General features: G+C 50.0%; 9 protein-coding genes across 9 annotated transcripts; 5 read left to right on the top strand and 4 right to left on the bottom strand.

Moving 5' to 3' along the window:
- Positions 1–1,752: 1,752 nt before the first annotated feature.
- On the top strand, positions 1,753–4,058 carry PHYSODRAFT_521896 (hypothetical protein; the record flags this gene model as incomplete). The annotated part of the gene is made up of 3 exons (XM_009536310.1): positions 1,753–1,900; positions 1,954–3,666; positions 3,823–4,058. 3 exons carry the CDS (start codon positions 1,753–1,755, stop codon positions 4,056–4,058), a joined length of 2,097 nt encoding a protein of 698 aa, XP_009534605.1.
- Positions 4,059–8,072: 4,014 nt separating this feature from the next.
- On the bottom strand, positions 8,073–8,753 carry PHYSODRAFT_305158 (hypothetical protein; the record flags this gene model as incomplete). Its single annotated transcript, XM_009536311.1, has 1 exon — positions 8,073–8,753. One exon carries the CDS (start codon positions 8,751–8,753, stop codon positions 8,073–8,075), a length of 681 nt encoding a protein of 226 aa, XP_009534606.1.
- Positions 8,754–11,177: 2,424 nt separating this feature from the next.
- On the top strand, positions 11,178–11,738 carry PHYSODRAFT_456641 (hypothetical protein; the record flags this gene model as incomplete). The annotated part of the gene is made up of 3 exons (XM_009536312.1): positions 11,178–11,279; positions 11,355–11,600; positions 11,655–11,738. Coding segments are annotated over 3 exons (432 nt in total), but the record flags the coding sequence as incomplete, so codon positions are not given.
- A 685-nt stretch (positions 11,739–12,423) lies between these two features.
- PHYSODRAFT_338485 (hypothetical protein) lies at positions 12,424–13,263 on the top strand (the record flags this gene model as incomplete). Its single annotated transcript, XM_009536313.1, has 3 exons — positions 12,424–12,763; positions 12,820–12,958; positions 13,023–13,263. 3 exons carry the CDS (start codon positions 12,424–12,426, stop codon positions 13,261–13,263), a joined length of 720 nt encoding a protein of 239 aa, XP_009534608.1.
- A 1,044-nt stretch (positions 13,264–14,307) lies between these two features.
- On the top strand, positions 14,308–14,655 carry PHYSODRAFT_288482 (hypothetical protein; the record flags this gene model as incomplete). Its single annotated transcript, XM_009536314.1, has 1 exon — positions 14,308–14,655. One exon carries the CDS (start codon positions 14,308–14,310, stop codon positions 14,653–14,655), a length of 348 nt encoding a protein of 115 aa, XP_009534609.1.
- Positions 14,656–15,849: 1,194 nt separating this feature from the next.
- Positions 15,850–16,209, bottom strand: PHYSODRAFT_523376 (hypothetical protein; the record flags this gene model as incomplete). Its single annotated transcript, XM_009536315.1, has 2 exons — positions 15,850–15,923; positions 16,038–16,209. Coding segments are annotated over 2 exons (246 nt in total), but the record flags the coding sequence as incomplete, so codon positions are not given.
- Positions 16,210–18,286: 2,077 nt separating this feature from the next.
- PHYSODRAFT_460164 (hypothetical protein) lies at positions 18,287–18,469 on the bottom strand (the record flags this gene model as incomplete). Its single annotated transcript, XM_009536316.1, has 1 exon — positions 18,287–18,469. A coding segment is annotated over one exon (183 nt), but the record flags the coding sequence as incomplete, so codon positions are not given.
- A 1,191-nt stretch (positions 18,470–19,660) lies between these two features.
- PHYSODRAFT_338487 (hypothetical protein) lies at positions 19,661–20,122 on the top strand (the record flags this gene model as incomplete). The annotated part of the gene is made up of 1 exon (XM_009536317.1): positions 19,661–20,122. The coding sequence occupies one exon, from the start codon at positions 19,661–19,663 to the stop codon at positions 20,120–20,122; it is 462 nt and encodes a 153-aa protein (XP_009534612.1).
- A 504-nt stretch (positions 20,123–20,626) lies between these two features.
- On the bottom strand, positions 20,627–21,115 carry PHYSODRAFT_367588 (hypothetical protein; the record flags this gene model as incomplete). The annotated part of the gene is made up of 1 exon (XM_009536318.1): positions 20,627–21,115. A coding segment is annotated over one exon (489 nt), but the record flags the coding sequence as incomplete, so codon positions are not given.
- Between the last annotated feature and the right edge of the window lie 5,003 nt (positions 21,116–26,118).

Consider the following 26,118-nt stretch of genomic DNA (forward strand, 5'->3'; position numbering starts at 1 on the left):
TACATACATACATACATACATACATACATACATACATACATACATACATACATACATACATACATACAGTGACACCTCCCTAAATGAACCCCTCTAACTGACTATGTGTTCCCTATCTGGTTAGGATTCCTCGAGTGCAAACGGGATTATATGGATTTCACTAGGTGTTCTATAACTGATCAAAAACCTCTTTATTCTCTAAATGGTCGCCATTGTTGGCGCCTCAAAAAAATGGACGCCGTAGTAATAGATCCAAACTCATATATTTCTCAATCACTTGCCTGCCTACTCCCACGTATGCCATTGCTACCACTACTCCCGCCACAACAAATCGAGCGAAGAGAGAATTTATATTTGGGATGCTAAGTTGGAACAAAGAGTTTGCGGTAACTGCAAGCTTGTAAATGCTGATAAATAAGCTAGCCACAGTATTTTACAATCAGCGCAGCGTACATATATATTTTACGAAAAACTAAAATATTATGATGTCGAGACAACTAGGGGCTATGCAGTAGATACCAAGCAAAAAATAAAACTGCAGGCATGGTGGCAGGATATCGGGACAACAAATATTCCCATAACCTCACTGTATTGAAACTCGCGTACAACCTGAGGGGATGCGATTCTGCTAATACCAATGAGAAGAAGGAGTAGGAACAGACAATACAGCGCCTACCGTTATTGGTTAAGTTCTGTCTGTGTGAGGACGAAACAAAACAAGAGTACGAAAATGCTGGAAGGGTACCAGGTAAAGAAAGCCCTTGTATTGTGCACCTAATATATGAAAATGTAGCCATTAGAAGTGTAGCCATTTCTTTGTCTGATCAATTCCTTAACTGAAACAGCGTACTTAGTATTAGACCGAGCGAACTGGTGTCATTTATAGAGGTGTGACTGTACTTAAGCCACTTTTTAAGACCATCGGCACCGCCTTCATTATAACCAATAGACCCCAAACACTGGACAAAAATTAGAATCCATATGTTTTTGATGGAAACCTTCGAGTTCTTATCTGCATTTACTGGGGTTGGTATGCCCTCACTTCAACAATGGCGAAGGCCGCAAGAAGCAAGAGCACCAAGAAAGCTTACATGTCCGCGACAATAGCAATGATTATAATTAGCGCCGTTGGCGCGGCTCTTGCTGTCGCCATTATCCGTCGAGCTGCAGAATAGGTGTCGTCCTTTAAGTGTCGATCGTCTGGTCCAATCCTCCACAGTTACATGTATCCATGTACAAGTGGTGGTTTGTAGGATTTCGACGAAACCAGAGCAAGCTCCAACGCAACATCATTCGGCTACAATCCGACGCCGTGATGCGGGTTTGCGCTGGGAGATTGAGGTTTAATATCGACGTGCGAGCTCGAAGCTTAAGACGCCGGGAGGTGGAACGGGACCTTGGGACTCGCTTGATAGAAGAGAGATTCTCTTAGCCACGGTACTTGCCGGAAGCAATTAGCAACTTACATGTTACTACCATGATGTTAGCCAGCGCCAATGCCTCAAGCACAGTGTGAGGCGCTGCGGAGGTGGGTTTATGAACCGACTGGCAGTGAAAAATAAAAGTGAGATGTGCTAGAATATTTATAGGGCTCGTATTGTTAGTCTGGGCCAGCGCCACCTTTGGTCTGGTCAACGCCTTGTCAACGCCCCTACCAGGAAGGACTTCGGTGACGAAAAGCGCTCCTGCTTGCCTCCTCGAGTGGTTGCTGCACTCCACGCTCTGCCAGCTTCTCGGGGCTATCGACTAGCTATGAAAGAGCGCTTGGGTGAAATCCTGGCGCTGCGCAGCGTGACGGATGCACTCCACCAGGAGGACATGGTCAAGGTGCTGGGCGAAGTCACCATCGTCTCGGACGAGTACTTACCCGTGCTCGAATTCCTCATGGCCCCAGATAATCGTAAGCACTTTATAAAGTTGCTCTGGATCTAGTAAACTAACCAAATGGTTCAGTCACGTGTCTGATCAGCTCGATGCTCCAAGAGCCAACACCAACTGCAGCGGCCACAGCTGCAGCAGCTCGAGAGCCTGGAGAACCGCCGTCATACGAAGAATATGCGACGGCCTTCCGAGCTCACTGGGTTTTGTGCGGCTCTGGCTTCTCTCACCAGCTTTTGGCAGCGCTCAGTGCTCTGAAAGGCGAGCCCCGGGTGCTGGTAGCTTGCACCCTGGCCGAGTTCAATTCGCGCGACAATATGACGCTCGAGGCGTTCTCTCGGTTCCTCACGGCGTTCATGGATCAATATTCCCCGCAGATGTTCATGTCGCTCTTCGACACCAGTAGTCGGCAGCAGAAAACGTTTCTCGAGTCGCTGCTCTTGTTGGTATTTTACGAGCCGCTGCGCGATGTCATGGTGCGTTTGTGTAACGAACTACCTGGGGCCGACGCCGAACCAGAGGTAGAGTCGCTTGTGGGCCTTGCATTGTTGCAATTATCGCCGATGAATCCTGTCCAGAGTCTACGGGAGCGCGTGCACGAGAAGTTTCACCAGCGAGTGGCAAGTGACGTCGAGACTGTACGATTCGCACGCATGTTATTTACCTGCGACTTACTTACCGACCTCATCCACGAGAAGCGAGAAGGCAGCTTGGGCTTTGCGATGATGCTGTCGCTCAGCGAGTCGGGGCCTAGTGTGAAGCAACTAATTGAAGCAGCCGTGCGAGACTTGTGTGAGCTGCCAACGTTGTTCGCAAATGAGTCGTACGCGCTGAAAGTTCTCAACTCGTTGCTACAGCAGACGCAGTGTGGCTGCGTCACTAAGGCAGCATTTTGCCGAGCGACTGCATCAATCCAAGACAAAGGTGCTAATGGTCAAGCTGATCAACCAAAAGTAGGAGAAGGTGGAGACCCGATCGCTGCCGCTTGCACCCAGGGGAGTCCGCATGAAGACCTGCCGCTGATCTGGCATGAATTCCTCACGCACCTACCGACGCTACTGGCGTTCTTCTCGTTGACATCCCCCGACGCTGCTTCTCTACGATGGCGCTTCAAATCTACACACGTGCAGCTTGTGTATCTCATGCTGCCGGTCCTCAACGTTTCATGCACCGTGGCGGACACGCTTTTGATCCACAATCGAACGCTGGACGCACTTCTCGAGCTGATCTTGCGGTTCCCAAAGGCGTCGATTTTGCACTGCGCCATCGCACGGTTGTTCATCGTCGCTCTCGAGGACTCGCCATACATGTTTGGCAAGGAGCTGCCAGCCTTCCGCTCCCCTACAGACCCGCTGCGAATTCATTTGCTTCTGGGTGGCGTGCTGGACTATGTGCTGCAAACGTTTGGATGGACAATCGTGCCTGAACAAGACGTCATCGCAGCTCAAAACACGAAGAATACCTTGCCACCTCCTGCATTCCTGGACGTCGCTATTTCCTTAGATCAAGCTCTCACCAGTGCGTTTGCCCATTCTGCACAGCTCTTTATGGGCAATTCGGCTTTTGAACGCTGGAAGGTCTTCCGCCTTGTAGTTCTGCTGCCTATCCAAACGCTATGGGAGGAGCAGTATCAACCCCCACCTGCAGTCGATATGGGCCCTTCACCGATGCTGGCAGCGATGTTATACGGAGAAAACTGCCACAATCAGCCACAAGAAGACACGCCGACGGATACAAAGCACCACAAGGAACGGAAACACTCTACGGACGGAATCACTGCTGCAATGAGTGCTGCAGTTTCTGTACAAAGTACAAGTAAAGAACCAAAGACTGAATCGACTGCAGCTCCAAACGTCGAAGAGAGTGTCAACGCTCGACCGGAAGCACCGACAGTTGCTCTTACTGAAGACGCTGCCAAAGCTCCAGCGCAAGCTCCAGCGCAAGCTCCAGCGCAAGCTGTACCACAAGAAGGACCGTGCGTGGCGGTATTAATTCCGCAACCTACCGTGACTTCGGAAAGTTCAGCACCAGCAGTCCACGATGTACCGACGCCACTGGCAGCGCTGTATAATGAAGATGAGAAACGCCTGATGCTCAAAGTGTCTGGTAGCGACGACAAAGTGTCTTCGTCGCCGCCGATTGCCCTCGTGATGCCCGCCACAGTACCGCAAACCACATGAACTACTGCTTTTACTGAGCTTCTACTACGTTCAATGGCCGAAATAATAAAATGCCAAGGACTGGCTTGAGCACCCCCCAACGCCATTATTTGTTGATGTTGTTGTTGTACATGTATCACCTGGTGCCCCGCAGACGAAGTCTTAGGTCACTGAAAAATGTCAGTAAAATCACTGCTACAAAAACCTGTATGTACAAGCAGCAGTGCTAAGGGCCAATCTGGCCGTGGTCGGTACGTCGTTGAAAGTTTCTGCGAGTTTTAGCTCGGTTCAGCAACTACCCTGTAATTTGTAGAGCAGAAAGCTACAGTAAGGCCTTAAAGGACCGCTTAACATTGTCTTGGTGGTAGCAGCGAAAACGTCTGCTAAAAAGACTGGATGTCGTAGATAGGGTGAACTTAACTGAGCAGTAGCGGGGTTCTCCCGAAAGAAAGTGGCCTAAAGGCCTACTGGGTGGGGTACATGTATACCGTTGCAATTTGTTATTAGGAGGTCACCCGAGGCACGTTACATGACGGGTCTATAAACTGACCGGTAATATTGCACAGCCGTTTTGGTATTTTCAGAGAAAAGAGGGGGGGGGGGGGAACGGGAGGGTCCAACTTGCACTGGAAAATATAAGCAACTATTTTTTACTCTGTAGAGCAGAAGCTACAGTGACACTTTGTGCTGCGTTCGAAACTCCGTTACTTCTTGATGCAAATTCTTCACTGAGAGGAGACATAAATGAATATTTCAAAGTATTATGGCGTGGGCCTGCGCAGCAAGGGTAATTAATAGTAAAGGTAGGAATTGGACCAGCTCATACATACATGGACCAAAAATATGCATTGATTTGTCTTCGGCCGTGATCACCCACCTTGAAAACTACGAATCAAACATCACGCAACATCTATTAATGCATGTAGAATGTTCGGTTTTGCAGCTATATGTATCAAAGCACCATAAAGAATCCTATCTTATTATTGAGGGGCATTTTGGTCAAGCAACAAATCCACACAACGAGCCCTCATGTTATTAAGCCCTACTAGGGTCTGCACAAAGAGTACTCAGCAAAAATCGATCTATTTACCGGAATAACTACACGAGATTGTAGATTACAGACTGACAGTACTAATGATCGTAGTTGATGTACATGTATTTTATTCGTAAGCGCGTGTTACCATTGCTGCCGTGTCTAATTGGATCCTATATCACATATACTCCCGGGATACTATCGATATTATATGACACTTGCTATCTAAAATGGAAAAATATAGAGTTAGCAGTGCTAACTATATACTTCAGTACATGTTTGTAGTAACTTATCACCTACTGAAGACAACCACTAATTGTAGGAACATGATTGTCTTCGTGCCAGCGTCAATAGTCATTTGGCGACAGTCGTGGCACGGCAATATAGTAGACGCAGTTTCGGTTGGACAGGTTGGCCTGGTAAGCGATATCAACTAAATGGCCTCTCCCATAGCGGCCGCCAAGTAAAGCTGAATATAAGGCAAACATAGAAGTGCTACTGCGCTTTCGCCTGGCATTCGTTGCATTCTGTGATGCCTAATAATGGTAGGATTGGCTTCGAGACTTCATGTGGGCGGATTGTGTGTACTGAAGTAATGGCTTTCGCTAGCCTGTCGAGATGTATAGCAACACTGGCCTGCTGTGCAGCTACTGAGGCAGCTCCTCCGTGCCGCATACCGACGGCCCACGATTACTCACGAAAAAAGCCCCAACATTTTCACAACTGACTAAAACTATACAGGCACAATCCACCGACGCTACCAGTTCTACCTGGCGTTCTACGCAAGTAGGCTTAAAAAAGCTTAGTGAAAACTGCAAACCAATTCACAGGGCCTTAGCAAGAGAAATAATGCAAGATAGTAGTAGCATCGTCTGGGTACGTGGACCGGCGGGCCTCATGGACGTATGACTTTTACGTCCTGTGACGCCGACTTTTATGAAGGCCTAAACCTTAGTAAAACATTTGTATCGTTTCAGATTTTGAAGCACTGATAACAGTAGCTTCCGTTTTCCAGAAATTTCCGGCCAAGCGAAGCGAGGCGGGCAGTCTCACGTGCTTGGCTTAGACCTGTTCAAAGAGCCCCGCTTGCGGGGCTCCGCTTGGTTTGTACTGGGATAGGAAGCGACGAACTGATAACCCAGCCCAAACAGGATTAATTCGGGCGCTGTCCCCCCGTTCAATCGACACCGGTGTTGAACCGGTAACATGTCTTAGGTCAATTTACAGTAAGTGATGTCGATTGGCCGAGTGTTCTAGACTTCTCAAGAATGATGGAGGCTGGTCCAGTTCATTTGCGAATTCGTCGAGTTAAGATTCGTTTTATTGATTTTGCTCTAAAATCGATTGTACGTCGAGATCATAGCGGTGATACATTGTCGGGCAGATTCTGCGGCTGCGAAGCAGCCGCAGGAGATGCCCTTGGAGCGTGCGGATCGCGTAAATATACCGGTAAGTGTGAGCGCTTACAAAACAGCATGGTTTGATATTTTGGCGCAGGTCTTACTAACATGACTAACGAGACCGAATCAGGGGTCGACCAGCGATCCCCTACGAGTCTAGCTCCAGCAGGCCAGTCTCGAGTCCGAGGACAAGTGCGCGTTCCTGTGGTTTGTATGTGCTCGCTCGCGTCTGCCCTTGGCCCCTGCGCAGTTCCACCAGAAGTTCAAGATCTAAGCGATGGCGTCGTCAGGGACCAGGGACAGCGGCAGTCCCGCCGGAGGATCGACAACAGGCTGGATGGACTCACAGATGCCGCAATTCAATGTATCATCGGCGTTAGTGGAACGCTACACCTTTGCCCGACCATAGCTGGCCTAATCCGCAAGCAAAGTTGTCATGAATATTGGAAGTACCAGGAAGTAACATTACATTCCTTAACACGGGTCATCTATTGCGATCAGGCGACAAATCGACGATCTTCGGAGGTCAACCGAAATTCGAAGATCAATAAATTTGCTTATACAGACACGAGATTCGAAGAGGGGTTAGAGCACACGAATCTAAGCATAGTGAGGGGTATCCGGGTCCTGGCACCCGCATTGTTGCTCAGTTATGGGTCGCCGAAGTTGGAATTCTTGTTCAGGGGACAGCATAGTAGGTTCTTCTACATATATGAACGTTTTTGAAGTATTGTTTTGGCACAAGCACCTTGAAATTGAGCGGTGAATCAGGCGTATGTTTTCCATCTAGATGACAGTGGTCAAAACGGCACGAATCGATTCCAAGCTAGATGACGATGTTACAGACTTATTCACTCCTACTCAGGGGTAGTAAGCATTCATATGCACCTACCCATAAAACCAAATAGGCTGTGCATCGATACTCGACTCGGGGGCATCCTCCGAAATCTCACCTGATCGCAAGAGATGACCCGTGTTAAAGTATGATTTTCGTTTCATTCAAACTTGTCTAATTCCGGTTTTGCGGTGAAATGTTAGTAAAGGGGATGTTTCATACGAGGTAGGATAAATGGGGTACAGTAATTTGCCTCAATAGCGTCATGGCTACATATATACGTTCTCTAAGATAATTGCATAGGAGAGGCTAGATGAACTTTCCATTGGGTGGATTGTGTCGTAGACGGCTACTCGTTTCAGCAGGTTATTAGCCATGACTACGCTATTGAGGCAAATTATTGTACACTTTCTCGGCCAATCACACACAGACCACGATTTTCTACCCCAGCTGCCCCGAGATTTGAGCTCGGGCCCATTTATCCTATTAATATACATCGGGCAACCGCATCGTCTTGATCCTGCATTTGGACTGCGACGCTCTTGTGCTAGCACGTTGTGGGTACGACGCTTGTCATGGCGGTCACAACCGTACTGGATCAACCGCTTTTGCCTCATGCAATCTTAGCTCGTGCTTTTGTACACCACCGCTTACCCACGACCCCGCGCGAATTGATTCAAAGCGGCCTGGGCTTCCTCTGGAGTGGAGAACACCTGCTCAGGAAGGCAATCCATATACCACGTTGGTGCGCCCGCAGCATACGAATGCTAGATCGACTGAGTGGAGAGTGGTTGATACTCCGCTGGCGGCAATAACGACCCTGGCAAGGCTGGACGAGATGGTGGCGGTTGATGGGAAGCTACCCAGCCGGGGGCTTGCCCGGTGTAATAGAATCCCGCAACCATCGATGGGGAGCGCATCGGCCGAGGCGATATCGATTTTTGATCGCTTTTCACAGTTGGCTGGACCGTGGGCGATAACGACGTCACTGTAGTCGGCCGGTGCGGCAGCGGCGCCATCGCCAACATGACCAGCTCTATTGGGTCAACTGTTGCCGCTGGGTTCGCCATGGTGAACGGTGGAGTCGAATGAGCTGGCAATGTTGGTAGCAGCTCCATAGTAGAGAACAGAGGCGGCTGTCTTGCTTGCACCACAGGCTGCACAACCGATGTTGCCTGGACTAGTGGCGTTCGCACTTGCACAGATTGCGACCCCGAGGCTACTACGAGATTCAGCCTTCCCGAAGTAAGAGATTGGGCTACAGCCCCAGGTGGGTCTATCGGGTTGGCGGTGGAACACGCTGAGCTTGTGTCTTGAGTCAGGAGTTGTCCCGCTTGAAGAGCCACACCGTTGGACGGATTGAGGGCTGCAAGAAGCTCAGTCGGAGGCGCCAAGCTCGGTAGCGCTGTTGCACCGTCACAGGTTCCATTGTCGGGCAAACGAGGCATAGTGTCCATTCTGGCGAAGATCGGTCTCTTTATCCGTTTGTATTACGAGATGTAATGCTTGGCGTTTGTACTTTTGCTGCTGGTTCTGAGACTTGCTGGTCCAATCAGTTAAGCACCAACAAACAGCTCAAATATGTCAACGTTTTGGACAATGTCTTGTGTCTTGTCGTAAAGTCAGTTGGTCAGTACAGCACCCTCTGCGGTTATCGGGACCCGCTCTGTTGATATCAACTCCCGTATTCCCCACTTCAGAACGCCTCGGGCTGGTGTTCTGAAAAACACGTTTTTCAGAACCCGGAATCAGAATAAGGTACACTGTACCGTTTTCAAACAGCCAATCACTCAAGGATTTGGGGGTCCCAGAACATATTCCGGTACCTGGACCAGGGCCTTATGTACTGTTCTTGCTGACCTGGTGGGGGTGCAGGTATCAAATACCTTCAAAACCAATTTTCTCTGATACATATATGTATGTATAGAGGTTTCCGTGTTCAGAGTTTTCTCCGGCGAAGCACGACTTTTGCCAACTGTATTAACAGGTAATACGTCTCTATGATTTACTTCGTGAAAATTCATGTATTATATTTATAATATGTACAAGTTTTGTGCTTTGCAATGATTTTGGCAATAGAAGACGATATTGTACAAGACGAGGTTTGCTGGATTAATAGCGGCTGTACCTGCTACTGTACACAGCAAAACAACTGCAAAACACAATACATGTTGCACCTACAGTAGCGGTAGTCAGAGTTGGATGCAAGAGCGGTTGCAAGAGAAAAAACGTCAGTGATTGCTCAAAATAATCTTAGAACCCAAGAGATCTTACCCTAGCTACATGTACTGAGGCTCATGGAGTCCAAGAGACGGGTGATGGCGCCGATTGGCTAAATTTACCTCTTGGAGATAACTCTTGCATCCAACGCTGACTACCGCTATTAGTACATGTACCAAAGTTTGTACACCGACGCAGAATAGGAAAACTTCCCGTCAATGCTCAGCACGTGTTCATGGATCGCATTTGTTCGTAGTTCGAAGAACTATCGTAGTGGGGTCTACCAAAGGCGGCGCGTTTTGATCGTGCGACCTTCGGGCGACGTTCGGTAGCCATTCAGGCGGCGTTCGGGCGACATCGGACGGGGATGTTGCGGTCGGTGGGTCACTTGCAGAACGACCGCGACCGCAGAGGATCGAGCGCTCGACAGCGCGCGAGCGCGCTCGCACAGCGCACGCGCTCCGCAATCGCCGTCGGGGACGGCGACAGTAGTTTTAGCGCGAGTCTTGAGTGCTGCAGCTAGTCAAGATGCACACGGTGCGCCAATGCATTCATTGAGGGAGTGACGAAACTTCACGAGTAAAGTCCAGAGGTGCGTGTGCAATGTGCATGCACTTGCAAGGTGGTCGCTAACGTGTTGATTATCGATGTTAGTGACTTTCAAAGCATTCTGGTTCATTGTATTTCGCTGGGAGTTGGGTGGCTGCTTGGATTGGGGCCTCGGTCTGCCACGTTGGCGGTCACTGGCAGGTGGAAACCCGCCAACGTGGCATCGATGAGGCCACTTAGCCGCTCTTCTTCCTGTATCGCGTGCGCCGGTAGCCTGGACCACACTGCCAGCTTCGCTGTCATAGGTTGTAGAGCTAGTAGTCCATTGCGTGTTGTAACCCTCGAGACAAGTAGATAAGTCTGTTGCGGCTTGTTAATCACGGCCATCGACGACTTCCAGTCCACGACGACCATCGACCGCAGCGTTTCCCCTTGGACCTTGTACACGGTCGAGCCGACCGCGCACACGAAGGGAAATTGCTGCGGTCGCACGGTAACGGAGCGCGGCTGGCCGTCGGGCGCTGGCGCGAGCCTGATTGTGGTCTTCTTATAGGCCTTCGTGTTGAAGAAGACAGGAAACAACTCCGGGTCGCCGCCCGGCCGCACCGCGACGGCCTGCGGGCCTGGCACGCGGATCACGGCGTACTCAGGTGCACGGCTTGGCAGGCGCACGACCATCGACGTTGCAGCATCACAGGCGAGCCGGAACTCGGTGTCGACCGGGAAGTGGACGTACTCGAGTCGGCCGAGCGTGCCGTTCGCGATGCCCTTCGCCGTCGTGACGTTCTGGGTCACCTGGATCGGCATGCCGTCCACGAGATCAAGGTACGTGGCCATCCGTCCGAAACGATTGTCGGGGAGACTCAGCACGTACCGCAGGTCGCTCTCACTAAGCGCGTTCAGCGCACCTTTGAAGTTTGCGACCACGCGTGTCGGATAGACTCCGCGTGGCAGGACCAACGCGGTCGCCTTCATGAAGGCGTTGTTGATTGCGAGCCGAGTGGCGTTCTCGGGTGTCACGAACGCGGACGACACGCAGGCACTGCCGCGAGGGATCGCCTTCGTGCAGCTCGTGGTTGCACACGCGGGCGTTGATCATTGCCATGAACTCGGGCGTCCGGTGCCCCAGGCGCGCATTTCGACAGTCTTCTCCCCATTCCGGATCGTCGCGAAAGCGGACCGACTCGTCCAGAACGACGATGGTTGTAACCTGGCGCCACAACGCAAAGCCCTGGAGGTCGGCGGTGCTTGGCCGCGGCTTGGAGGTGGGGTCCAAGTAGATTCGATCCGCCCTTACCGGCGGCATCTGCAGGATGTCGCCGACGAGCACGATGTGCACGCCGCCGAACGGCACGCACTCGACGTGCATGTACCGACGCAACAGGTGGTCGAGCTTCAGCCATTCGGTCTTGTTCATCATGGAGATCTCGTCTACGACGAGTAGGTCAAGCGGCGCAAACTGCTTTTCCTTGGTGGTTTGTTCGAGGCGGATGAGGAAGCTCGCGAGCGTTCGCCCGCTGATGAGCGTTGCCGCCTTACCAGTTTGCGCGGTCTTGATCATGGACTTACTGCGGCGCCAGCCGCTGCAGAACGAGTCGACGGCGTCGATGAAGCGGCTTTTTCCCGTGCCACCGGCGCCGCCGAGGAACATGAGCAACTGGTCGTCTCGCAGTTGGTCCGTGTAGGCGGGCGTTCGGTAGTCGGCTGACTCGTCGGTGGCTGCGCGCTCTTGCTGCTCAAACCGACGGAGCAACGCGGTGGTGATCAAGCAAAAGGCGATGTGCTGACGGTAATTCAGCGTGAATGCAGCCGAGACGCTGCTGATTGTCGGATACGCGTCTACCGCTGGTGGTAGACAGCCGTGTCGCTCGCTAGGCTGTCGTCGCGGCCAAGCCTCCGCCGATGACGTCGCGGACCGAGCTCGAGCTAGAATCCATTGAGTGCTCGGTCAGGTTTACAGCGGGGCTGACGTTTCCTTCCTGACAGCGTTCGGTCGCAGACGAGTGTTGCCGCTTTACTCACCAGCGCACGAGGAAGCTCGCGAGCGTACGTTGCCGCTTCACCGGTCGGCGCTGTAACGACAGCGTTGCCGCTTCACCGGTCAGCGCTGCAACGACATCGTTGCCGCTTTATCGGTCAGCGCTGCAACGATAACTTCGATGAGGGCAAGCATACGACGCCCACAATCGGTATTTCACGACGCCCAACGGATTCAATGCGCATCGCCACTCATTTACAACGGCAGCGCCCAACGAAGGCCGCCGCCGACACCGTGCCGTGTAGCAGCGCAGTTGGCCTCCATATCTCAACTATCGTCCACGACCTCGCCTATCGAGCTAGTTGCATTCGATGCCGCCAAAGAAACACGCCAAGGCCCAGCACTGCGATGAGCCTGTCGCGTCGGCCGCTACGCTCACGTCTGCGGCTGTGGTCGCAGCCCCATTGTCCACGCCCACGATGGTGACGCCTTTCGGCAGACGTTCGCCGTCGATCCCGACGCCGGTACCGATGCCGACGTCTACGCCGATGTCCACAACGATGCCAGACCTGTCTTCGCCTGTGGCTCCTCGGGAAAAGCCAAAGCACGAGCGCATATCAAGCAACCAGGAGCAACTTGAGTACGTCTCGCCCGTCAAGAAGTTGAAGAAGTACCTGGAGGCGCACAAACCGCGCGTGATCGACAACACTAGTCTCTAAGAACCGCCAGTCTGGTTCTGACGTTGTTGCGTGTCTATCATTGTTGAGATTTGCGGACGTTTATTGCCAGCAACGACATGAGTGATCCCCAGATCCGCGGATCTGTGCGGATTCAGGCGCGCCTCTTGTGGACCGCCGAGGACGACACCCACAGAGCGCGCTTCCTGCGCGTCTATCTGGGGGACCAGTGAGCGCCTGAGCCACTGGATGACCAGCAAAAGGTACTGCACTACATCGTCGGTCCACTCAAGCATTATGCGGCTCTGGCACATCATTGTCGTACAGGTCTACCAAGATGCGCAGCGCGAGAACACATTTGAAGCAAACAAATACCTCATCACGCTGTCACTATACGACATCAAGAAGGATAATCCGATGCTACCACCACCGGGCTCAATCGTGACGGTCGTGACGACTAAGCCCCGCATTTACAACGATTGCTGCCAGATCGACAGCAAGCTCCACATGATCTCGACGATCGCTCCACCATGAAGCGGTCGTCGCCGCAACACGGTTGTCGATGTCGCCGCCGCTACTGCCGGAGCTACTACGACTAGCTACTGCTGCAGTCAGGCCCGCGGGACGGAGCGCCGCACTCATGGATTGATCATTCACGCACTCTGCATTCGCCTGCGGAGCATTCGAGATTCCCGCCATAACCGATTCAACAAATCAGTAGCTACTACATCCGTCTGCCAGCTCGAATCATTCACTATGGAATTCTGAAACCAACGTCCGCGCGCAGACATTAGCTTGCCCCCCCCCCCCCCCAACTTCGAACTACGCATCCCCAGGCTTCAGCCTGGTCTCCAATATGGTCCTTCGTTTTTGTTTGTGACCAGCACCTATTAATACCCTCGGATGAAACACCCCCTAATCAATCCCATCCCAGCCTTCGCGAAGCCCAAGTTTAATCACGTTGCTAGTTAAGAGTTGCATTAGAATTGTTTGATGAGACCACTTTTTGGTCTCATCAAACAATTCCCCGTGATTAAGCTTTTATGCGCGACTTTTGGTGAGGGTTTTGGAAGGCGCCCAGTAGTGGTTGGTGATGCTTTCGGACTTTGCGCTAACGTTGTATAAAGATTACAAAACAAAACTCACAACTATTAATCCCTGAGATTATCTTCAGCTGATGCTTCGGGATGTCTCCATATATTCGATTTACTGTGCTGTACGCAAGAGATCGGCCCACCATCGAGTTGCCCCGCTAGTATTATTCTTACCCACGCATGCTTGGTTAGCCGTATAATACCAGCCACACCAGCGCGGTCTGTGTGACACGCAATTCACCTATCACTTCATTCTACAATAGCCTACAAACCTCGCTGTGGAGTGTTGAGACGATGGATACCGAGGAGGACGCTGACGACGCAGCTCGCCAGACAGTGACAGCTTAACCGACAGCAGGACCCAATGACCACGTCAACACTACACCTGCATAATCGCCGCCGCGTCAACGGCGCCATGCATAATCCTGGGCTGCTGTCACACATGTACCTGGTACTGCGGAGCTGTAGGGCGGGCACATCCGGTATGCGCCTCACTTTCGTCTTCGCGCTTGTCGTCACCCTCCATGCCAGTGGTGCATCGCTCCCTTCGGCCAAGGATACCAACACTATGGTTCAGAACGATGCGTCTCCTGCTGTCACGGATTTGACCGGCGCGGACGGTGGACGGATGCTTCGTCGTGCCGAGAAGGACGAAGATGATAGCGAAGAAGAGAGAAGGCTTTTCTGGAGTAAACTTAGGGTGAAGCTTAAACTCACCAATATAGCCAAGGAGGCGAAGATGCCCGACAAAATCAAAGAGTTCCTGAAGGAAGCAGCCGACGAAAGGAAGTCTCTTGAACAGGCGGCGTTGATGCTTAAAGAAACCACTTAGTTGTTTTGCAACGACGCATGTTACTACCGCAGGCTAGAATTAGAATGGAACAGAATGCGTGCTATCGGCTTCATACTGGGGGGGGGGCTAGGCACACATCGCCAAACTAAAAGCTCGACTTCGCCAAGTGTACAGGCAAGTAACACTTGACACACCGCTTACGAAGACGAGATATCCGGAATGGCAGGTGGCGCAATGGATGCAAGCGGCGCTGCCGACAACGGCACAACCCGCCACTGGTACCTTGGCACCTACAACTAGGCATCCGGTGGGCCTATTTCATGGCCGATCAACGCACTGCAAGCCAGAGGTCGAAAAAATAGTGCAATACAATAAATAATCAGTGTTTCCAATACTATTTTTTATTATTGGCCTGTGCTGAGATCAATACAATATGAAATTGACCCAATTATTGACAATAAATTTGTTAAAAGTAACTACGTGGTCAGATTAGCCTGAAATAGACCCAACATATGTTCTAAGCTGCAGCTTCTTGGTCAACATAACCCCCACCCTGGAGTTATAATCGATAAGTACGATGCACATACTGATATCAATGACATGCATAAAGTTTGTCTGCAAATAACTCCATTCAGTACCGATTAGATAACACTAAGGATTAGAATATGGAATAGTAGGGGCGGTAGGAAGACCTACTGACAAGGGCTACCAAGAGCGCATCATCTCGTCTAAGACCCCTCTGCGCAATGGCTGCCAGGGATGATGTATATTATTCCATGTATTGTGCTTTGCAGTTATTTAGCCGACGATTTTAGACGCTAAATATGACAAAGCCTGCTCCTAAATATTTGTGAAAGAAGATACACGACCTGCTAAAATTATGCATAAATCCACCTCCTCATATATTTATCGACTTGGGAGGGCCTGTCAGCAGCCATGCATTGGCCCAGTAGACCACCGTCCATGATCCCCAGCTCATCCACCCTCTTATGCATAATTGCCGTGTGTGTAGGTGCTTGTGGATAAAACCCGACAGAATTGCAGCTGCACAGCCACAATTGCACTTTCAAAAGTGCAATTGTGGCACTTTTAGCGTAATTCTAGGCCTCCACCCATTTATGCACCTCGATTTATCGTATATCTAGCAGGTGGTTGCTATAAATACAGCAAATCTCGCCTCATATTGCCAAAATCATTGAATGAATAAATGATGTACGTGTTCGCGTAGCCATATTACACCTGCGCTAGGCTCAACTTAGCTAGTCGGCGGCATAGTGTGGTGTCCGCATACGTCGAGTCACCAGTAGCTGACAGCGAGTCAGCAATTCCAGCCATCAGAATCTTCCATTTCAGTCTGTCACCAGCAAGTGTGCGGAGTCCCTCGAGATCTTGCGCGTTCCGAAGTCGGTAGCCTTGGCCACTGGCTACGAGGTCAGCGTCAAGTACGACAGGAAGGGTTGTGCGGGGGCGACCGCGCCATTGGTCTGCTTCGCTGGGGGCGTAGTAGGCAGCCATTTGTGTGTAGGCACGGATGTCCGGCCGTCGGAGAATGTGTCCAAAGAGTCCCCATCGGGCTGCCACGACTCGGTGGCGACAAAATCATTGCAAAGCACAATATTGTGCCTTTCACTTATTCTGCCGTGATAATTATGGCAAACTCTAATCCCTCATTGACCTTAATTATGCCCCGAGTTAGCTAATTCCCATGTTAATTCCGGGTCGTCTATTCGTGGCCGAATTAGGAGCGGCGATGGCGAGGCCGAGTTAAGGCGGAATAAGCTAATCCAGTCTGCTTTTGGCGGAAACAGAGCAATTGGCGGTTTCCTACCCGCCAATCATGCCACCCTGCTCGTATTGGCTCTCGAATGCTGATCGCGGAGGTTCGGGGAAGCACTGACAATCTTAGGCAGAATTAGCACTAAATAAGCGTTGATCGCCCTTTTATGACTCTAATTCCGCCTGAATTAACAGCTCACCCGCCAAAATACGTGAAAGGCACAATATTGTGCTTTGCAATGGTTTTGGCAATATGAGGCGAGATTTGCTGTATTTATAGCAACCACCTGCTAGATATACGATAAATCGAGGTGCATAAATGGGTGGAGGCCTAGAATTACGCTAAAAGTGCCACAATTGCACTTTTGAAAGTGCAATTGTGGCTGTGCAGCTGCAATTCTGTCGGGTTTTATCCACAAGCACCTACACACACGGCAATTATGCATAAGAGGGTGGATGAGCTGGGGATCATGGACGGTGGTCTACTGGGCCAATGCATGGCTGCTGACAGGCCCTCCCAAGTCGATAAATATATGAGGAGGTGGATTTATGCATAATTTTAGCAGGTCGTGTATCTTCTTTCACAAATATTTAGGAGCAGGCTTTGTCATATTTAGCGTCTAAAATCGTCGGCTAAATAACTGCAAAGCACAATAGTATATATATATATATATATACGATCACATGTAGTACGGAACTCACATGAGTTTTACTACTGTACGCTCCATAGAACCTCCTCAAATATATATGTCACCTGTTCAATCCGATATTTTTTTGCCCTTGTTATATGATAATTCAATATAAATTTCAATATAAATTGCGGCAATTTTTATTAGTGCTTATCGTAAAATTGCAGTTTTTATTTGTGGCCAATGTTGACCCCAATTCAATATCATACTGTATTGGCGGACCTCTGCTGCAAACGGAACGGGGGTATGGTCTTTGAGTGGGTGGGCACGACGGCGCCAGGAAAACCCTGCATAATGGCTGGGGACACAGGAGGATGCTGGCATCGGCTTGCTGTTCAACGAACACGGCGGCGCTAAAGTCGCTTTTCTACTTACTGACCAGAGCATCGAAGCTAAATTTGCGCGGGATTAACGTGGCCGGAGACGCAATGGTGGTGATCCGATACCTTCGCGACAGACGGAGAATTTTAAAACCTGGTACCTTCAGCGCCGACGGCTAGCAGATCGGATTCGGGTAGATGCCTGACATCATATCTACCCGAGCTCTAATACAGGATGTGTGCTACTCGCTTCGGACGGACCGACAGTAGTCGATTGTTTGACCAGCAGCTTACCCTCACTGGAGCAAGCTATACGACAATACATCTCTAATATAGATGTATTATTATTATGCTCTCGCGCGGACAACTGGAAGCGGGTAGCCATTGTGGCAGCCGAAGGCAGAACTAGATAATGCCAAGTTGCTGGTCTTTTGACTGGCTAGGTTGCTAGGATTCTTTTAAGCAATTCCATATACCTCATCCTCATGGAAAGCACTCAGCTGGGCACCAACTGCAAGGATCAGTACCTATATAATCCACAACAGACTGTACCAAGCAACACTACAAAACTCGGGAGCAAAAGCAACGATTTTATTCTTTTCCCACTCGAGTTTATTCCCCACCCAACTCGTGTGTTTGGTCTCGTAGCGTGATTCTAGCATTTAGTGGGGACACCGATTCGCGGTGATGCACGTGTCAGTGGCCATACCCGACATGTGCCGTCGCAAAGCAACTAGAAAATGCCGTGTTTGGCCTTCAGAGCCTGCAATTGGAGCCAAGCGTTGTGGTCGCCTGCTTCCTTCAGAGCATTTTCGATTTTTTCGATATGCTTCTTAGCCTTGGCTGGATTGAACTTCGCGAACAACTGCTTGATGGAAAACCCTCGATGTCTTCGTACTTCTCGACACGACGAAGCATTCGTCCGCCATTCCCGTCGATTAAATCGGTGGCAGCAGGAGACGCATCGTACTTGATCACAGTGTTGGGATCCTTGGCCGAAAAAATTGACGCACCACTGGCGTGGACAGTCACCGCAATGAGCAGCGCGAACATGAAAGCGAGGCGCATACTGACAGTTGGGTCTTGAGAACGCAGCGGAGAAAGTAGGTCGAGGGAGTGTTTGGTTTTTGCTTGTGGGGTTGCAGAGCAAATTGCGGAATGAAGTGTGCGAGAGCTTCTGTTTTGCGGAGCTTGGACGTCAGGCAGGGCGTGTATCGCGTACGCACGTACGCACACAGTGGACTACATGGAACGGTGGGCTACATACGATAGATAAATATTGCGGTCGCTCGCGAAGATGCTTTGTCCATGCCAGTAGTGATATTCAGATCCTAATAACGTTTTGCTTATGCAGGTATTATATATGATTGCGGTATTGTTTCGTGCGAATCGCCATTTGTACGAGGATTAAAATATACACATTTGGAATATACAAAATGTTAACATTATACTGATACCAAGGCCAAACACTAGTTTTGTGCGAGCTTTTTGTCAAGCTGCTGTGTGTAGGACCATAGCTACGCATCATACTAGGTGTGAACTAATTGATGTTATAAGCGTGCAATATGTGAGCAACGACCGGGTAGTCAATGCGGTATTTCGAATGTAAAATAGCAGCGGCCAATGCTACCACAAAATCAAGAAAACGATCGTTGATTGAGATCGATTTGCAGATTGTAGAAAATGCTAATGCTAACCTTTGCGCTAGTGGCATTGTACAGTAGTCAATCGTTCTCTCCATCAATTCGTACGGTACAGGGTTTAGCATATGTCACTGAGTCATACAGGTGCTGTCGGTAGTTCGATCTGACCACGCATATAAACCTGCACCGGGGACATACCGGTTTCCAAGGAGATGGCAGCAGCATACATATCGCTACCGGTAATTACTGTTATCCCAGCATAAGACTATACATCTGATAAAGTTTGCTAGCCCCCCCCCCCCCCCCCCTCCGCCAAAATTTAGGAATTGGTTTAGGATTGAGAAAATGGCGGCGGAAATCGCTCCATTACCGCAAAACCCGGATAAATGCAGCACCATTTTACTATAAGACAATGTATGGTGCTGCATTTTTCCGATAGGTGCAGTAAATTCAAGTAGAACCTGATGTGATCAAAACACGGTACCAAGTTTAGATTACGGATCACTTTACGGTTGAACTTGAGAGCAGGCGAGGCTCGACAGCCGTCCCTGCTGGACGCGTGGGATTTCAGAATCAACCAACTCTCGAAGCCACTTCACCCCACGCGACCTCCACAATGCCCAGGGAACGAATTCCTCTGTCCTACACCAACGCTTTCAAGCTGCAACTCGTGCTCGACTACATCGCCGCCGCCAAGGACGGCATGACCAGAAAAGCGTTTTGCACGCTACGCGATGTCAAACGCTCAACGCTGCAAACATGGCAGCGGAAGCTCAATAAGCTGATCGCTGTGTCGGAGCGCCGAGGAACAGCCCACCCGTCTCGCGCAAACAGGCTGACACTTGGAGGCAGCGGCCGAGTCTCACCGTCCGCGCCTGTCAAAGACGCCGTTGTGACCTTCATCAAGGCCGCGAGGCGGGAGGAACAAGTGGTGACGCGCGACAGGATAATCGCAAAGGCAGCGGAGCTGGCGCCGGCGTTCATGGAGGGCAAAAGCGTCGACGCCCCCGGGAAAAAGGGACTGGGATTTTGCCATCGCTGCCGGATACAGCCGACGGCTGGGAACAAGAGAAAGTAAAAAAAAACAGCTGGAAGCGCTAGCATCACGCATTACAAGAACACGCATGCATAGAACAGTGCGGGTTATTCTGGCGTCAGGTCGACAGCAGAGCGTTGTACGTCATTGCGAAGCACTGTACCGCAAAAACCGGATAGATGCAGCACTCGCAAAAATGCAGCACTCCGTATCGGTTGTATAGAAAACAGTAGCCAATCAGCGTTAACGGAGAGTTACCTGTCCCATCACCTCATCTCGTTTTGAACGAATCGTCAAAAGTGGATAGACTTGAAATTTGTATTCAAAGAGTTACCGTACTAATTTGATTAAGTACGTTTGCACGAGATCTCAACCGTGACGTGGAGGGCCGCACTGGACGAATGGCCCAGCCTTGTGAAACGCGTTGCGCACTGTGTCTTCGGTGATCCTCTCCCAGCCCGATATCGCGCGGCAGTACATGCCGTATCGACGCTCAGCTGATGTTATCTTGCGGGGTCTTCCAGCTGGACGGTTCGAGTAGCACTTGCGAATGTGCTGTTTCAACGGCGCCATGACGCCAACATCCAGCGGCTGGACCACCCCCGTGCAGCCACCGGGCACGAACTGCACGGCCGTCCCAGTGCACGCCAGTGCATCGAGCACTTCCGCCATCTTGTGAACCTTCAAACTATCTAATATCAGTAGCGATGGCTCCGTCACGATAGGCTTCCACGCGTTTTCGATCCAGTCGAGCATGACTCGAAGATCGAACCACGCCTTTGCCTGGACCGAAAACGTGGCGACTTCCTCCTCGCAGTAACTTCTGACCTCCCTCTCGACGTCGCCACCAGGCTGTCCTTGGAACACAAAATGCGGGGGGAACTTGCGCCCATCGGCCGCAACAGTCACGGCCATGGTGCAGCGGTAGCTGTCGCTTCCTTCCGTCAGCGTTGACACGCGCGTAGCCCCAACCACCCCCACCGTAGTTCGCGAGGCCATCGTACTGTAAATGGACGTTTGGTCCATATTGAAAATGGTTCGTTTAGGCGCGAGGCCCAGGCGGGGGTCGAAACAGTGCTCCTGGGCGACTTTCAGCACCTCCGAGACAAACGAGAGCCTTGCTTCTTCTAGATCGCTTCTTGTCTTTCGTCCAGAGTGGATGATGCGGCGAATCGTTAGGCCGTTGTGACGTATGAAGCGCGTGCACCACTAAAACGTCAAAAGGTGTATGAATTTGAAACGTTTTGTCAAAAGCGGTTAACACGTGCCATTAGGTGTATGCTAGGTTGTCGGTATGACAGTATGTGTATGTGGTTTTAAGCGCACTAAGGTGCGTGATAAAGCTGCATCAGCAACGAATGTGGTGACTGGTGTGTGGGCTTATATCCAAATCCATAAAACCCGGGGTTAGGAAGTAGCCCGGTTCGTGGTGTCCATGACTTTGGTAGCGAATTGTACGGCTGAGGGACACCAATGAACGTCGTTATCCATTGTAGCCAGGCCTCAGCGTTGCCATAATTCTACAATACCTACACTCTCCCCCCGGTTGGGGGCTCTCGCTAGAGCTCCTTCACCTCCGAAATTCAGATGCAAAACCTACCTAATATAGCCATGCTATACACGCTTGCGTTGGTAGTTCCTTGTAGCTACAATAGCGAAGTTGTCGAGTACAGTTGCTCTATATGCTATTATTAGTTGACCGTGTTCGCTACAAGCGTGTCGTTAATAAACTACTGTGCTTGAAAGCTCAATCCTGGGTCTGTATGACCCTACCTCGGCCGAACTGGGACGCCACTGGGACTTGGTGGGACTTTTAAACCGGTAGCAGAATTTCTGAACCGGTAACACAAAGAAAGGTCCATTTCGGCTGGATATCTTTCGGATAACTATTCGGTTCTACCAATAAGCACTCGGTTATTTCCGATTCACATCCACGGCCCACGAAGTCCCGGGAATTGGCCGTCAGATGATACTGGTGTCATTTTCCAAAACCCGACGTTGCCAACCCTGGCTTCTATTCGTCAGAGTGTCGTTCATGGCGGTCACGGCGTACCGGTACCCGTACTTTAGCTCACCAGTACTTCTCTCGCCCACTTAAGAGTCGACAATTCAATTTAACCTCCTTTTTTGCGAACTCACCTGATTGGTTAAATATACGGTTTCAGCCATATCATTGGGTACAAAGTTTGATTAGAGTACAAGCTCACGATATTGCTTAGAAAAACCTCAAAATCTAGACGAATACCACACCTTCCGCACGCGTTCTACAACGGCGAACTGGACAATACTGTATTGACAGCTAACTAAGCTTTCCAATGATAGCATTTTGGTATAATATCGCCAAAAAATATAGCCATTTCGCAAAAAAATCTAATCTTACCCAAAATCGGGCTTACGAAATTTGTTCTGTTTCCCATAATCCTGCTTTTTTGAGCAGCCAATAGTATAACGCGAAAACCCCAAATCCCAGCTTTCTTTTGAGCTAATATTTGTCTCCGACAGATTGTTTTTGATTTTTTTAGAGCGGAAAAATAGAAATGTCGATTTTTAGGTGGGCCAGAGAAGTATGTTTTTGGTTTCTGACGGGGTTTGTGTGTTTGGTGTTGTTCAGTTTAGTTTGTCGTCTATCTGCCTTGATTGGCGATCTTTGCTTACATGTTAGCTACCAAGTTCCCGTCCCGAATATCTGGTCCATGCAAAAATGGTTTTTGCACGGACCTAAACATATTTTTTTAAGCACAGTCTCCTTTTTGTTTTTAGCAGTGTTGCAAGTGTTTCACGACTGTGGGCCACAACTATTAGGGCTCCGCGAAGGCTGGGATAGGAGAATTTTGGTATAAACCCCTTCTTTTTATTTTTTATTATATTTTTCTTATTAGCTACGGTCATCTCTGGCGCCTGCTTTGCAGCCGCAGCATCTGCCCGGAAATTTGCCAGCTCAAACTGTCCACCGGCAATGCTTTACTTCGAAACTTGGTTGATATCTGTTTATAGCTTATAGAAATATCCAATTGCTTACCTTTAGTCTTTACTTCATTTCGTTCATACGTATCCAGACATATACCGATTCATACTAGTGTTGTCGGTACTGCAATATTTGGCACCCCTCCCTAAAGCAGTTTTGAAAGGTTCCAAATTTTGCAGTACTGGTCGAAACGTAAGCTGTAAAGATGGCTGTCGAAGTAAACAAGCGTGCTAAGAAGCTGACTGTTGGTGGTAGTGGTCGCATCTCCTCCTCATCATGTGTAGAGGAAAAACTCCGAGGCTGGATCAAAGGCGAGCGGCGCGAAGAGAGGCCTATACTGTCTACGTTCTGGCTGTACCTCAGTGGCCCACCCCTTGACGACGTCAATGGGGTGGGCGTCATGTCGCCGTTTAAAAGGTAGACTCCAAAGCCGCTTTGCAGCGCTCTATTTGCGCCAGCACCACCTCAGCAAGCTTAGCAACACCGGTACGACATTTTTCAGCGCTCGATGCACGCTCTAGGGACTACCACAGCTGTGAATATGCAAGTTCGTTTGCGGAGACCGGTCCGTTCTTTCCTTTTGGGCCTGCGCCAAGCGCTTCCCCGCGAGCTCTTCTCCTGTTCTTGTACGAAACGCCCTCGATGCTAATGAGGTCGTTTTTGCTTGTTGCTCACAGGCCGGTCTCAGCCACAGAAGTAATTATGTAAGCACATAATTAGTGTGATCCACATTGTTACAAAACACGGTTGAAAATACTTGAAATGCACGCTGATTGGTCAGCCCTTAATACAGGCGAGGTCACCCGTGCCAAATCTATCAGACTTTTGCGTTAGTGCACCGGTTCAGCCTGCCCACGCATATAAACCTCGTATCAGAGTCGTACCGGTTAATTTGTATTAGACTTTAGCATTATTCTATCTTGGTAGCTGCGCGCCGAACACCCTCCGCGCTTTAGTAGATAGATTAAATATCGCTGCACAAGCCACTTGCATATTAACTAGAACACCGAGCATTCTGCTATCGGCAAAGACCCTCTCGGAGGAGTCCTCCTTCATCCAAACATTTCAGAGCTGGCACCGCTGTACTTAACATTTACCCTTAATCTCTGGAAACGAATATCCTACTCAACTAGTTTGGCACTCCATCGAAAAAAACCTCTACTTTTCCGTGAAACCACGCGATTTCTGAAATTATTAACTTACTTTACTTGATTTCAGTATACTTTTACTTCATGTGCGCCACATATCAGGTGCATTGAATTAATCCTGGTTGGGCTGTCCATACTTCGTAACCGAAGCACTACCAGGATAATACTTTGGCATATCAGTTGTTTTACCATTTGAGGATCTACGCCAGTATTGGTAATTTCAAAAGCAGACAGCCATCATTTGATGTCATCCCGTTGTCAAGAAAGCCCCGAACTATATGGACTTGCCGCAGTTCGCAGCACAAATGCAAGTATACCGGTAGATGGAATAGAAGCTTGCTTACACGCAATTATGCCAAAAAAAATCTCCCTTGGTGTGCCACCCAGCTGGCTCAAGCGCACTAAACAACAGGGTCTAGTGGCGGTGGAAAAAGCGTCGCATTAGCAGCAAGGAAGGTATGCAACATGCGTTGCGTAATACCGCATCGACTACCCCACACATTGCACGCATATAACGTCAATTAGTTCACACCTAGTATGATGCGTAGCTATGAGATTAATAGGTGTGTAGGACCATTGGCAGGTTGCCTCAGCACCACAGTAAGTTTGATTTTTGCCAAAAGCTCATTCAAAGAAAGCCCTCCTCTCTCATCATCGACGCTGTCTTGGTCCTTCTCGACACGACGAAGCGTCCGTCCGTCCGCCAGCCGCGTCGCTTTATTCGGTGGCAGCAGGAGACGCATCGTTCTTGATCACAGCGTTGGGGCCCTTAGCCGAAGAAAGCAACGCACCACTGGCGTGGACAGTCACCGCAATGACCAGCGCGAACATGAAAGCGAGGCGCATACTGACAGTTGGGTCTTGAGGACGCAGCGGAGAAAGTAGGTCGAGGGAGTGTTTGGTTTTTGCTTGTGGGGTTGCAGAGCAAATTGCGGAATGAAGTGTGCGAGAGCTTCTGTTTTGCGGAGCTTGGACGTCAGGCAGGGCGTGTATCGCGTACGCACGTACGCACACAGTGGACTACATGGAACGGTGGGCTACATACGATAGATAAATATTGCGGTCGCTCGCGAAGATGCTTTGTCCATGCCAGTAGTGATATTCAGATCCTAATAACGTTTTGCTTATGCAGGTATTATATATGGTTGCGGATTAGTTCCGCGTACTAAACGGATTAACCCCACGTAGTTTGCTGAAACGTTAATTCCGCGTATATTATCAGGTGGTATGTCTCAAAAAATCACATCGAGGATTTGTTGGCAGTGCAAGCTTGTTGGCTGGGTTCGTGAAGGACTACTTTGGTACAACATGCACTTTGGACGCTGTTATTAGGCAGGGTGAAGCGAGAGCCGATGTAGCTTAATGTACCATGATGCCTGTCACCAACGGTGCAGCTTCCGTCAGCTTCGGTTTGGTAATGTAAGTTGCTTACTGTTCAATTGTGACTGCTGATGTGGTGACTGGCCACACAACAGGTACGACCTGAGATGCACAGGCATCTACCTCTACTCCCGCATCGGTCGTACGTCTCACCTCTATAATGCCACCGTATGGGTCGCAGACACTCGGCTAGCCAATAGCTAAACACTGGAGGTCGCTATTGGCGAAGGTTTTACATATAAGGTCAGGGAGCCATTGGAGAGGCTCAAAACTGCTCTCACCACTTCATCCGTTTTATTTTTGCTTAGCCGTAGGGGCTAGCGAAGGCATTGTTATAGAAACAGAGAGGGGCACCAACCTCCCAGATGAGCCCTACGCGCAGGTAATCTCTGTATAAAACGCTACGTGCTGGTAACCCGAATGAATGATACACTCGGGAGTAATCCCTTTTCTACGTGGTTTTAATCCTCCCTCATTATATATAATCAGGCCTCCCTAATTGGGGGAAATGCAGGATTTCCCCCAATTAGATTAATAGGGGGACG

Source organism: Phytophthora sojae (genome assembly GCF_000149755.1).
Source record: "Phytophthora sojae unplaced genomic scaffold PHYSOscaffold_9, whole genome shotgun sequence".
Lineage (NCBI taxonomy): Eukaryota > Oomycota > Peronosporomycetes > Peronosporales > Peronosporaceae > Phytophthora > Phytophthora sojae.